A 12,636-nucleotide genomic window follows, 5' to 3' on the forward strand; every position below is an offset into this window, starting at 1 on the left:
GATATGAGCAGGAAATCTATTGATTTTCCTCTTATCTATTTAAATGTCAAGTACTTATTACTTGACATTTATAATTTTCTTAGCTAAATAAGAAATTTTTCCTTTTATTGTTAGTGTTAATATGACAAGGTGATAATGGCAAAATTTAATAGACTGAAAGATATATACCTCACTGACCTGAAATCTTAGTGTGATTTTTTTCACTTCTCTTTATCTATTTCTCACATAATTCAATTTAGCTGATAAACTCACTGGAACTTCCCATCATGGTTTTCTGAGACTTCAAGTCTACATGCAGTCTGGCCCTACTTATATGTGTACACAAAGGCTGAGCTATATACCCTTTCTTCACAACGATTCTCTTGATAACTTTCATCAAGCTCACATACTAAAGCATTCTCATTTAGATATTAAACATTTTTATAATTAAGCATTGGCTGCATAGCCACGGTTATTGCCTAAAATATTGCCCACTTTCACTGAAATATATAGACTGTCTCCTTTCAGAACTTACATTCAAAGCACTGAGGCAGCTTGGACATTAATGAATGGCAACTTTAACTATTAAAAATCCATTCTAAGTCAACTAATCAGAAGTTTACTACAGTAAGGCAATATCAGAATATTAATTGAATCTGGAGCTAGATAAATCAGTGATATTTTTAGAGGAAACTAGATTTTTAATCTGAGTTCATGAGAGCTACAGCTCCAGGAAGTAGAAGAAGTCAGCTAACTAGAACTTTTCCATTTCCATGTATAGAAGGAAAGAAGAATTTTATTTTAGTGGCACCATTTAGGAGATATTTAAAATAAGGACTATAAATTTGTCCTTTACAGTCTAAAGAAAGTATTTTTTTTTTTTGGCTGAGGCAATTGGGGTTAAGTGACTTGCCCAGGGTCACACAAGTAGGAAGTGTTAAAGTGTCTGAGGTGAGATTTGAACTCAGGTCCTCCTGACTTCAGGGCTGGTACTCTATTCACTGTGCCACCTAGCTGCCCTGAAAGTATTTTTTTCTTTACAGAAAATAGGTTAGCATTATAATGAAACAGTGAAGAGGAGAGGGAATTGGAAAACCATGTTGTGCTGAAGTTGGCTATTCTGTTATTAATTCATCATGTGACCTTGGAGGAGTTAGTGTTACTCTCAGAAGTTGGATTATAATAATTTCTACATTTTGTCTCCAACATTTTATGGCTAACATTTACAACCAGTGTTTCTAGGTATCTAATTTCAGATATCATAGGGATACATTTCCTGTGAGGAACAAGCCAGTGTATTCCTCAGGACTTCATTTTTTTTTATTTTTATAAGGTTTTGTGTTTGTATACAGGGTAATTGTGCCATGAAGCACCAACTTTCATTGGTGTGTGGAGACTTTACAGAAGGAGGTGAAGCTATGAAGGAAGAAACAATTATGGTAATACTTGAGATAGAAGGAGATACAGCAGCAGTTCAGCCTGATTAATGGCTTTTGAGATGAAAAGAGGGGAGCTGAAAGAGGATCTCCATCTGTAGTAGGTAGAGATGGAAAAAAACAATAGACAATGTGAGTGGCGAGTTCTAGATGCTGTATGAATTACATTCTCTATATCCTCACCCCAAACAAACTTCAGTCTAGTTACTATAGCTATATAAACAGCTAAGTGGCACAGTGGATAAAACATTGGACCTGAATTTAGGAAGAGATGAGTTCAAATTCCACCTCAGATTATGAAACCTCAGATGTCATTTAATTTCAGTTTTCTCATTTATAAAATGGAGATAACAGCACCTACTTCCCTGGGCTTTTTTTGAAGATAAAATTGGATAATATTTGTAAAGAAATATTTTTAAAGAACTACATGCCCTTTCCCATGTCTGAGTAGGAGTCTTGGAATAGATCCTTATTCCTTTGATAATTGTTTCAGTTCTGATTAAATGGTTTACTTTAAAAATGCATCCACTTTGTGTAGTGTATTAGTTTAATAAAAGTGAATTTAAGTGATCTTGGAGGTTTCCAGAAAAGCCAAATGAGGTACATTTATCATCGGATATTCTCCACATAAACCAAGAGATATGCTCTGTATTACATAGGTATTTAACCATAGTAGCAGAAAAGAAAGAATAATATCTGATTCAGGAAAAAGGGAGGGAGAGTCATGGATATTGCATACTTCAGCAAAGAAATAGCAGAAGGAAATTTCTTATTCAAGGCTTATAAAAGTCATATTCTTCAAGCTGCTTGGTTAATGAGGAGCAAAGAAAAATTTGTGATCTTACTGGGAGAGCATTGCAGACATCAAAGACAATCTTAAAGAAAGCTGGCAAATGAGGATGAAATGATTAAACATGGTTAAGCAACTATGAAAAGAGTTTTGGGGACTCTTTTCAGGGGTAACCAATAAAAAAGGAGGTCTATCTTAACTAGTTTTCTTCACTTAAACTTCTATATTTATTTTTAAATAAAGAAAATAAACAAAATAAAGTCTCTTTCTTCATGGGAAAAAGTCATATATTTTTATTAGCAAAGAATACAAACTTTCCCCCAAAATATGTTTGCAATTATTTAGAAATTTTGAAAGTTTGAAAAAGACAACACTGTGAATTGAATACAGTAGGCAACAAAATCCGGAGATCTTAATCCTTGACCAAGCTCTATGTTAGACAACACCTCCATTATAACAACATAGACTCTCAGATCACTTTCAGATTGCTCCCTTCCTGAATTATTTATAGGAGATTGATTCACATACTTACCCAGTATGGGATAAAATATTTCTAATTATATCCAAACATCTTTAATATGAATGAGAATTATGCTAGGAGACTAGATTGCCAAAAAAAAGTTTTGCCAAAAATGTTTTGACTTAAGAAAGAGGAGGAGGCTACATATTTTCCATATTTAATCCTATAAAAGTGCCTTGTGGAATGAGAATGACTTGTCCTTCCACATAAAGCTTCAAGGTAAGTCTGTCTGAGGATAGCTCTGTGTCTGCAAAGGATGGGAATCAGGGAAAGCATTTCTGGCTGTCCACTTGCATGCCTTTCATCCTTGTTCCTACTGCTTCTGGCACTCCTTTCAGTACAATATCAACTTGATCTGTAAGGATTTTAATTAGGTATTTTAATGTTCCCAGTCATTTTCAAAGGTTCATATTTTAAAGCTAGGCAATTGCTGGGGCTTGAATAAGTCAATTAGAAAGAACTTATTCTTTCTCTCACAGTTCTGACCTCTTTCAAGCTTGATTTCTTCAGCTGTAAAAATAAAAGGTAAGATCCTATTTCTATTCCATGGGTTCAGAGAGGTTGCTTTTCCTCCCATCATGTGAGTTTTATTATCCCTATTATATAGATGTGGAAAAGAGCAGTGGGACCCCATGAAGTGGAATGTAGAGGAGGATACCTGCTAACAATAAAAGCATGTTCTTCTGCATCCCTAAATGCCTGATGCTATTGCATCTAAACATATATTTTTTTTCTTTTCTTTTCTTTCTTTCTTTTTTTTAATGAATGTTCAGAAATTAAAACACAAAGAGGCAATTGAGACTTCTGGGAAGATTTCTCATCACTCATAAAATATTGCCACACAAGCAAACATTTAGTATGCATTTTTGTTTCTATCATGAAAGTAACATTTAATACAATATTATTTTGATGATTAAATTATAAGGAACAGAAAATTGTTATATTCTGAAATGTTATTCCTTACTTGAAGAGGAAGTGCATTTATAACTGGCATTTTATATAGTTTTAGCCAAAAGTGCCTTATGTCAAATTCATGGTTTAAACCTAAATTTCTAGAGATGAGATCTAATAAATGAAAATATAATGCTGAATTCTCCAGTGACCTTGCAAAATATAAATTAAAACTATTTCTTGATTCTCTATGAGTAAAATGAAGCTAAATATATTTATGAAGCTAAGGTAGAAGATAAGTAATTTTAATCTTATCATCTTTACATTACTCTGTTTAGCATCAATGGGATGACATTATAAAGTCTTTAAGAAAATTACTCTGGAGAAAATAATTGCAATATTAGAGTTCTACCAAAATCCTCTGTAGTAATGTCAAAAAATGATGAATGGAATTTAAAGTTGAAAGGGAAAAAATCTTTTTAAAAATGGAGATACTCAAGGCAACAGCAGGAAAGCAAACACTGGAACAAAAAAAATATCATAATAATTCTTTAAGTAACAAATGTGAAGGATCTATAAAGAAGAGGCCATGGGATTCAACAGAAAGAATACTATTTTTGGAGTCAAAACTTGAGGTACAAGCCTGTGTTCCTATATTTATTGGTTGATCACCATGGTCAAGTAATTAAAGCTTCTCTGAACTCAATTTCCACATCTATAATAAAGGGACAATGACACATTAAATAACAACAACAATCACCTTTCTGAGCTCTACTTTCTTTCCTTCTCAAATTTTCCTAGAAAGCTTCATCTGAATGTTTCTCTTACTCATATTACATTCTACCTTAGATCTTAAGATCATAGATTTAGAATTAGATTAAACTATGTCCAATATATGTAATAAAAATGCTTAACAAATATATATTTCTATGTGTACATATGCTCTAAATTTATTGTTTCTTGGGGAACAATATGTATATTGTTTCTCTTGCTGAGAAACAAATATTTACAAAATATAATGTGTTTCATAAAAGTAAGATATATTAACATAAGAAAACTGTAAAAGTTGTCTAACCAATGGAAAAACATAACAATCTTTCTTCAGACAATACAGCCTTTAACAAAACAATTATCTTAATGAAAGAGCTTTCATTGAGAACAAAATAATTGCTATTATTTTCATTGTTTCTATTTTCAATTCTCAAAGTATATATTGAGAATATACCAGAAATTTTATAATATAAAATTAATTTTAAAAAAGAGAGAGAGAATATACCAAGTACTCAGTACTACTCTGGGAATTATGGAATGCACAAAAAAAAAAAAAGTGAAAGAATAGTCCCTGTCCTCAAGGAGCATATGGTCTACTTGGAAATGCAAATATACATGAAAAAGCCAAAGAAAGATAAACTTAGAGAGAAATAAATATTTTGAGGTTTTAATTTTCAACATAAGTTACTGGAAAAGCAGCTGCTCTCATTTCATGGCACTTCATGCAACCATAGTTATGAAGTGATGCTATGACAAATGATGCAGGAAAAGCAGTTTAAAAATGTCACAGTAGGTGAGCCAAAATTCACTGTCTCATTCCAAAGGCATGACTGGTTTCTGACCACACTAGCAAATGGCACCTGGGATTAACATTTCACCTGAAACAAACCCAGGGGATTATACATGAACAACATTATACTTAGAGATAAACTGATAAGGGAATCAAGTTCAAATCCTGAAATTTCCTTTTCCAATCATTTTTCCCTCTTTCAAAGTCCTCTACTGTGGAGGCACAAATAATCTGCAACCATGAGTTCGGATGCTGAAATGGCGATCTTTGGAGAGGCTGCTCCTTTCCTCCGGAAATCCGAAAAGGAAAGGATCGAGGCCCAGAACAAGCCTTTTGATGCTAAGTCATCTGTCTTTGTGGTGGATCCTAAAGAATCATTTGTAAAGGCTGTTGTTCAGAGTCGGGAAACTGGAAAGGTGACAGTGAAGACAGAAGGAGGAACGGTGAGCAAGTTTTCTGTAGTTATCCCACCTGTTTTGTATCTATTTCGTTTATTTCATATTTCTTATTCTATTTTCCTAATAGACCGTGACTGTTAAAGATGATCAGGTGTATCCCATGAACCCTCCCAAATATGACAAGATTGAGGATATGGCCATGATGACTCATCTGCATGAGCCAGCCGTCTTGTATAACCTCAAAGAGCGTTATGCAGCTTGGATGATCTACGTGAGTAAATTATCAAGAGTTCCTTTTCAGTTATCCCCTTGAAAAATTTCATTTTACTTAATTACTTCATTGGTTGTTATTTACTTCTAATTCCTTTTTTCATGCAGACCTATTCAGGCCTCTTCTGTGTCACTGTTAATCCCTACAAGTGGCTACCAGTATATAATGCAGAGGTGGTAACTGCCTACAGGGGCAAAAAGCGTCAGGAGGCCCCTCCCCACATCTTTTCTATCTCTGACAATGCATATCAGTTCATGTTAACTGGTGAGTGATTTAGTTCTTTGTAAAACTGGTTGTGTCATCAATTACAACTAGTGTCTTATAGTATCTAAAATTTTGTGCCCTCTGAAAAAATAAGCAAACAACGGGATTCAGAGTAAGAAATAACCTACACTATTAGAATAGAATCAGAATGTTATTATTTAAGCCAAATCTCTTAAGAATTTAAACTACTTATTTGCCATCAATTTTTGGAAATTTTAAGAGTTCTTCAAAAATGTTTTATTACATTATGAAGATGATACATCATTAGTCTACTTTGAAAAGGACACATAAGCTTTGGATTGCTTTCCAGTAGTGGTTATGTGTAGTATGATCCATCTATTTTCTCCCACTTGGTCTTGCTTTTGACCTAAAACATTTGTGAGATGATTGATCAGGTGTAGAGTATAGAATATGGTTAAGAAATGGAGTTTCTTCCTGCTTCCTCTGGGAAGCTAATTGGTCTACATGGAGATAAAATTCCCAATTTTAGTCCCATGAATTAGCACCACATTTTGCTAAGCACTAGCAACTAAGCTGATTAGCTCAAATATGACTTAATATCTTGTCATCTAATCAGTCAGGGACATGCAATACAAAGAGCCCAGGCTTTTTAATCTAGAATCCTAGATTCAAATGACAGCCCTGCCCTTTATCACACAGTTCTCTCTGTGTGACTTTGGGAGGATCACTTCTCTCTAGCCTTTATTTTTTTCACCAATAAAGTAAGGAAGCTGAACAAGATTATATCTAAAGACTTTTCCAGTTCTGACTCCTAGGATCTTCCTATGCTCCTAACTCTCTATGTTAATTTTATGTGTAATTTAAGCCTGCAAGTGACAACTAGATAATAATTCTGGTGATCTAGTATGTAATTAAACTAAAATGAGCTAGGTTTTTTGTGTGTGTGTGTGTGCTTAAGGAGTTAACTATTTTATGCTTTTTTCACCACACATAGGAGATTTTGAAATAAAAATTGACACACCCACATTCAGGTAGTAAAGAATTTTGTTTTTAAAATGTAGAATTTTTCTTTATATATCTGTAAATTTGTGAGAGGATAGAATTAAAATGAATTATATTGTAGGCTTCAATCCATTAAAAAGAAAAGATAATTTAAGCTCTCTTCATAAGCCTGGAATATTCATATAGAAGAGGTCAAGATTAGTACCTTCAACTACATTCACAGACTTATAGAATAATGTTTAAGTTAGAAAGGGATCTCAGTGCCCATCTAATTCAATATACCCAAAGAGTCTTCTCTGTAACATGTCCATCAAGTAGTCATCCGACCTCTGCTTTAAAGATCTTCAATGAAAGGAAACCTAACAAAGTTTGAGGCACACCTTCCACTTTTAGATAATTCTGATTATCAGGAAGATAATGACGTTTTAAAATTACCTCTTTTGTACTTCCTTTCATTATTTGTGGTTGTTAGGCATTTTAGTCATATTCAACTCTTTGTGATCCCATTTGGGGCTTTCTTAGCAAAAATACTAGAGTGGTTTGCCATTTCCTTCTCCAGCTCATTTTACAGATGAGAAAAGTGAGGCAGACAAGGTTAACAGTCTTACCCAGAGTCACACAGCTAGTAGAGTCTGAGGTTGAATTTGAATTCAGGTCTTCCTGACTCCAGGTCTAGTACTCTATTCACTGTGCCATCTAGCTGCCCCTTCTGTTCTTCCACTGGAATTAAACACATGACTGTGTACTTTATGTTTTTAAGTATGGAATAGATGTGATCAAATATATGACCGTAGATTATTTTTTACATGTATATGGGGAGAACAAGAAGTCTAATTAGAAGGCTACTTCAGCATCTCTGATAGAAATAGAATTAGGACAAGAAGTGAAATTAGATTTAGAAAGAGCATTCTGGTGAAGGAACTCCTGAGATTTTCTATCATACCTAGATCTAAATACAAACTTCTTTATTTGGCTTTTTATGACCTCTCTTTCCCATTTTGTTAGTTTTCATAGACTGTTCCAGCAGCTCTAGATCATGTGCTATTCCTTAAACACACACTTATTTTCTCTCCTATTGTTCTCCTTGCTTAGAATGTCTCCTAATCTCTACTCTTTGGTCCCCCTTTAAGTCTTCATTTGGTCTTCCTTTAAGACTCTACTCAAACTTCACCTACTCATTGATTTCTTCTTCCTCATCATACTCCTCCACCCCAGCTGCTAATGACTTCATTTCTTAGAGTGTCTTTTATGTAGACTGTTTAGATTTTCTATCAACCTAGCTGTTTACATGTTATCTCCACCATTGAAATACAAGCTTCCTAAGGCAAGGACTGTGTTTTTGCCTTTCTTAGTAGTCCAACACTTAACACAGTGTTTGGCATAGCCAATATTTAATAAATAGTTGTTCACAGACTACTACAATAGCCTAGGAGAATAAATCAAAGGAGTGAATATTCCCAAGTTTAGATGCTCAAATGAAATCCTGAAATCCAATACACCATTCTATTGGCAGTCAAAATGCTTGTTTGCCAGGCTATTAGTACATGTGGATTATGCACTTACTAAATACCTCTCACTTTCTCTTATCTTTCAGACAGGGAGAATCAGTCTATTTTAATCACGTAAGTATTTTTATATTAACATCAATGAATGAGGCATTTTAGCAATTGTGAAAATGAGACATAAAAGAAGTAGAAATTTTCTCCAATTATTTAGCAAAACGGGGGCAGAATCAGAATAGTCTGCACAGCAATTTTGATCTTTATCTGTTTTAGATTTCATTTGAATGTAAACTTATGGTTAAGAGGAGAGGGAGAGAGGCAGAGACAGAAAGACAGAGAGAAGAGGAGGATAAAATAAGTTACCATTTGTGAAGAACTTTGCAAACCTTTAATAGCTACATAAATGCTAGCTATTATTATATTATGAGTGGCACAGATAAATTTTATGGTACATTGATAAAATAGAGAACAAAATTACTTTGGTAAGGACCATAATGGGGGTAAGCAATGTTTGTCTTATACATCTCTCTTTCCCTTCTTGACCAAAGCCATGACTAGTTCCATATTTTTTCTATTTCTAATAAGCATGAAGTAATGATGTCAAGTGCCCAAGAAGAAAGGCTAGGACAAAGTAGCATCATCGACTGGAATTCAAGTTTTTATTTTTTCCAATAAGAGAAAGATGAATCTAGTTTGGTCTAGTTTAGGGCAACTCTACTGTTTCTCTGAATGAAGTTCTTGAAAATCTTAAACTTATGATTATTGTTTGGCAGTGGAGAATCTGGTGCTGGAAAGACTGTCAACACCAAACGTGTCATCCAGTACTTTGCAACAATTGCAGTAACTGGGGAGAAGAAGAAGGAAGAGCCTGGAAAGATGCAGGTGAGTCCATTACCAGAGTTAGAATGAAACCTTTTGCAGTGCTTTCAGATGTATGTACAAAGCCCCCAACATCATAATTTGTTCCTCTTTAGGGGACACTAGAAGATCAAATCATTAGTGCCAATCCACTGCTGGAGGCTTTTGGCAATGCTAAGACTGTGAGGAATGATAACTCCTCTCGATTTGTAAGTTTTTTGGTTCCTTCAGAATTACTAGAGATATGTCTCTAGTATGTATTTCAGTAGCATAATCAACAATTCAATAAATATATTTGCTTGCTTTCCATTTTTTTATAGCTATACTTTTTTTTTTTTAATTTCAAGGGTAAATTCATTAGGATCCACTTTGGCACTACTGGGAAATTGGCTTCAGCTGACATTGAAACATGTAAGTGATTAGAATAAACCACTTGAAGTATATTTGAATAATAGTCCAAGAGGTAAATGAATTTCAGCTGATTACAATTGATTGCTTGAATATCCTGACATATTCTACTGCTTTAAATAATGAAATTTATAAATTTGTGTAATCTGAACTTTATTAATTTGTGATTCTGTTAAATATATATTTCTTTTAGATCTGCTGGAGAAGTCTAGGGTTACTTTCCAGCTAAAGGCTGAAAGAAGCTACCACATATTTTATCAGATCATGTCAAACAAGAAACCAGAATTGATTGGTAATTAACAAGGAAGAAAGATAACATCTTTTAAACAACATTTTAATGTTTTCCAATGTTTAAGACATATATTCTTTCTTTACTATAGAGATGCTACTGATCACCACCAACCCATATGACTATGCCTTTGTCAGTCAAGGAGAGATCACTGTTCCCAGCATTGATGACCAGGAAGAGCTAATTGCTACTGATGTAAGTAAATGATGCAGAGCAAAATTAACCAATTTTCTAGTATATGATCTTCACAGAACTAAATGTCTTGCAGAGTGCTGTTGATATCCTGGGCTTTAGTGCTGATGAAAAAGTATCCATTTACAAGCTTACTGGGGCTGTCATGCATTATGGGAACATGAAATTCAAGCAAAAGCAGCGAGAGGAACAAGCTGAGCCAGATGGTACTGAAGGTATTAACTAAATTCTCATCTACTTTAAGAGATTGGAAATATAACTGGAAAAGAAACTGATCCTTAACTGCATATACACACACACACACACACACAACACACACACACACACACACACACACACACACACACACACACACACACATATATATATATATATATATATATATATATATATATATTGCTGAGGCAATTGGGGTTAAGTGACTTGTCCAGGGTTACATAGTCAGGAAGTTTTAAATATCTGAAGTCAGATTTGAACTCAGATCCTCCTGATTTCAGAACCAGTGCTCTGCCCATTTTGCCACGGCTAAATGTTCTTTAAGATTTCTTTCCAACTCTAAAATCCCATGATTCCCATATAAAGCAATGTATATGAGTATATTTGAATCAATTATAAAATTGGTCAGGAGTTTTTGAAAGGCTCTTTTGAAAGCCTTGCAGGCCTTCAAGACCATCAATAATTCAGTGTTTTCAGGTATCTATAACTACATTAGTAGAAGTGATCTAGAAGTGATCTCTCATTTCACACAGTTCTAATAATAATTACTTTGTTATTATTTTTTGTCTGGACTTGAACTAATATCTTTTTAACTTTGATATCAGTTGTTTACTACTATGTGAAACAATCCCCCCATATTAACAACAACAATAATTACAAAAAAACTTTAAATAGTACTTCCATGATTATACAACACTTTAACTAGATTGTCTCATTTGATTTAGTAGATATTCATAAAGTCAAATCAATAAGCATTTATTGAACACCCACTATGTGTTAGGCACTCTACTAAGCATTGGGGATAAAAAACTAAAATAAAAACAGTCCCTGCCCTGAAAGAGGTGAGGATGGGACAATATGCAAAGCAATTATGTACAAAAGATTATATAAATGACAAATTAGAAATAAATTTAAAGGAAAGGAACTAGCATTAAGGGAGACCAGCAAAATCTTCTTTCTAGAAAGATTTTCATTGGGAAACCAGAAAAAGACAGAAAGAAGAGATTAGGAGTGAGAGAACATCAGGCATGAAGGAACCCCAGCAAAAATGTATGGAGTTGGAAAAAATGGTATGTTTTGTGCAATGAAAAACAAGGAAGCCAGAGTCATGGAGAATAAGAGAGTAAGAAGAGTGAGATAGAATAGCACTGGGATGATAGAAGGTATGAAGGATTTTAAAGGGAAATATTTTATCAATATAAATACTAGACAAATTATGATATAATTGTGGTGGAATCACAATGCTACTGATCACTACCAACTCATATGATGAGCTCAATGATCTCAAAAAAAGCACAGAATTGCATAAAATAAGGAAGAATAAAATGAACCGAACCAAGAGCACATTTAAATAGTAAACAGTAATATTGTTTTAAATAAGGATTTTGAGTGAATAAGTCATTCAACTACTATAAATACCAAAATTAACTGAAAAGAACATATGAAGGAAAGCACTATCTGAATCCAGAGAAAAAACTGATAAATAGAAGTATGCATAGAATAATTTTAAGTGTTTTTGTGTGTGTGTGTGTGTGTGTGTGTGTGTGTGTGTGTGTGTGTATTTGTGTCTTATGGCAGCCAGTTCTAGGGAAGTGGAGAGGAGAATGAAAAGGGAAAAAAAGAAGAAAAACCAAGTTTCATAATTTTTTTATAAATTTAAAAGGAATAGCAAGTTCTACATAATAGAATTGCAGTTGCATATAAAAATTATCTTTTTTATTTTTACTGTGTTATTGAAATGCTTGTTTTATTTTTTAAGCTCAAAATAAATAATTTTTTTTAAAAAGGAAATAAAGGGATTTTATATTTGATTCTGAAATTAAAAGGAGATCCTGGATTTAAATGAATAGGGAAATGACTGTCAGATCTGTCACTTTAGTAGCTGAAAAGAGGCACTGAAGAGGGGAGATACTCAAAGAAGAAAGAATATTTAGAATACTATTATAATATTTCAGGCTTGAAGTAATAAGAACTTACATCAGGGTGGAAGTAGGTCAGAGAAGAGGAGGCAGCATCTATGAGAGATGTTACAAAGTAGAATCCATGAGACTTAGCAATGAATTTTATAAGGATGAGAGATATTGAGGAGTCAAGGGGT

General features: G+C 33.7%; 1 protein-coding gene across 1 annotated transcript in view; it reads left to right on the forward strand.

Moving 5' to 3' along the window:
* The first annotated feature begins 2,878 nt into the window (after positions 1 to 2,878).
* The window catches only part of LOC141566919 (myosin-1), a 35,070-nt gene continuing 25,312 nt past the window's right edge, over positions 2,879 to 12,636 (forward strand). The window contains exons 1-12 of the mRNA XM_074312069.1: positions 2,879 to 2,944; positions 3,205 to 3,250; positions 5,383 to 5,620; positions 5,703 to 5,846; positions 5,954 to 6,110; positions 8,668 to 8,695; positions 9,349 to 9,457; positions 9,550 to 9,642; positions 9,781 to 9,844; positions 10,035 to 10,133; positions 10,222 to 10,325; positions 10,399 to 10,537. Coding sequence (XP_074168170.1) covers positions 5,417 to 5,620; positions 5,703 to 5,846; positions 5,954 to 6,110; positions 8,668 to 8,695; positions 9,349 to 9,457; positions 9,550 to 9,642; positions 9,781 to 9,844; positions 10,035 to 10,133; positions 10,222 to 10,325; positions 10,399 to 10,537 — 1,141 coding nt within the window. The 5' untranslated portion in view covers positions 2,879 to 2,944; positions 3,205 to 3,250; positions 5,383 to 5,416. The remainder of the gene's footprint in view (positions 2,945 to 3,204; positions 3,251 to 5,382; positions 5,621 to 5,702; positions 5,847 to 5,953; positions 6,111 to 8,667; positions 8,696 to 9,348; positions 9,458 to 9,549; positions 9,643 to 9,780; positions 9,845 to 10,034; positions 10,134 to 10,221; positions 10,326 to 10,398; positions 10,538 to 12,636) is intronic.

This window comes from Sminthopsis crassicaudata, chromosome 4 (assembly GCF_048593235.1).
Source record: "Sminthopsis crassicaudata isolate SCR6 chromosome 4, ASM4859323v1, whole genome shotgun sequence".
Classification (NCBI taxonomy): domain Eukaryota; kingdom Metazoa; phylum Chordata; class Mammalia; order Dasyuromorphia; family Dasyuridae; genus Sminthopsis; species Sminthopsis crassicaudata.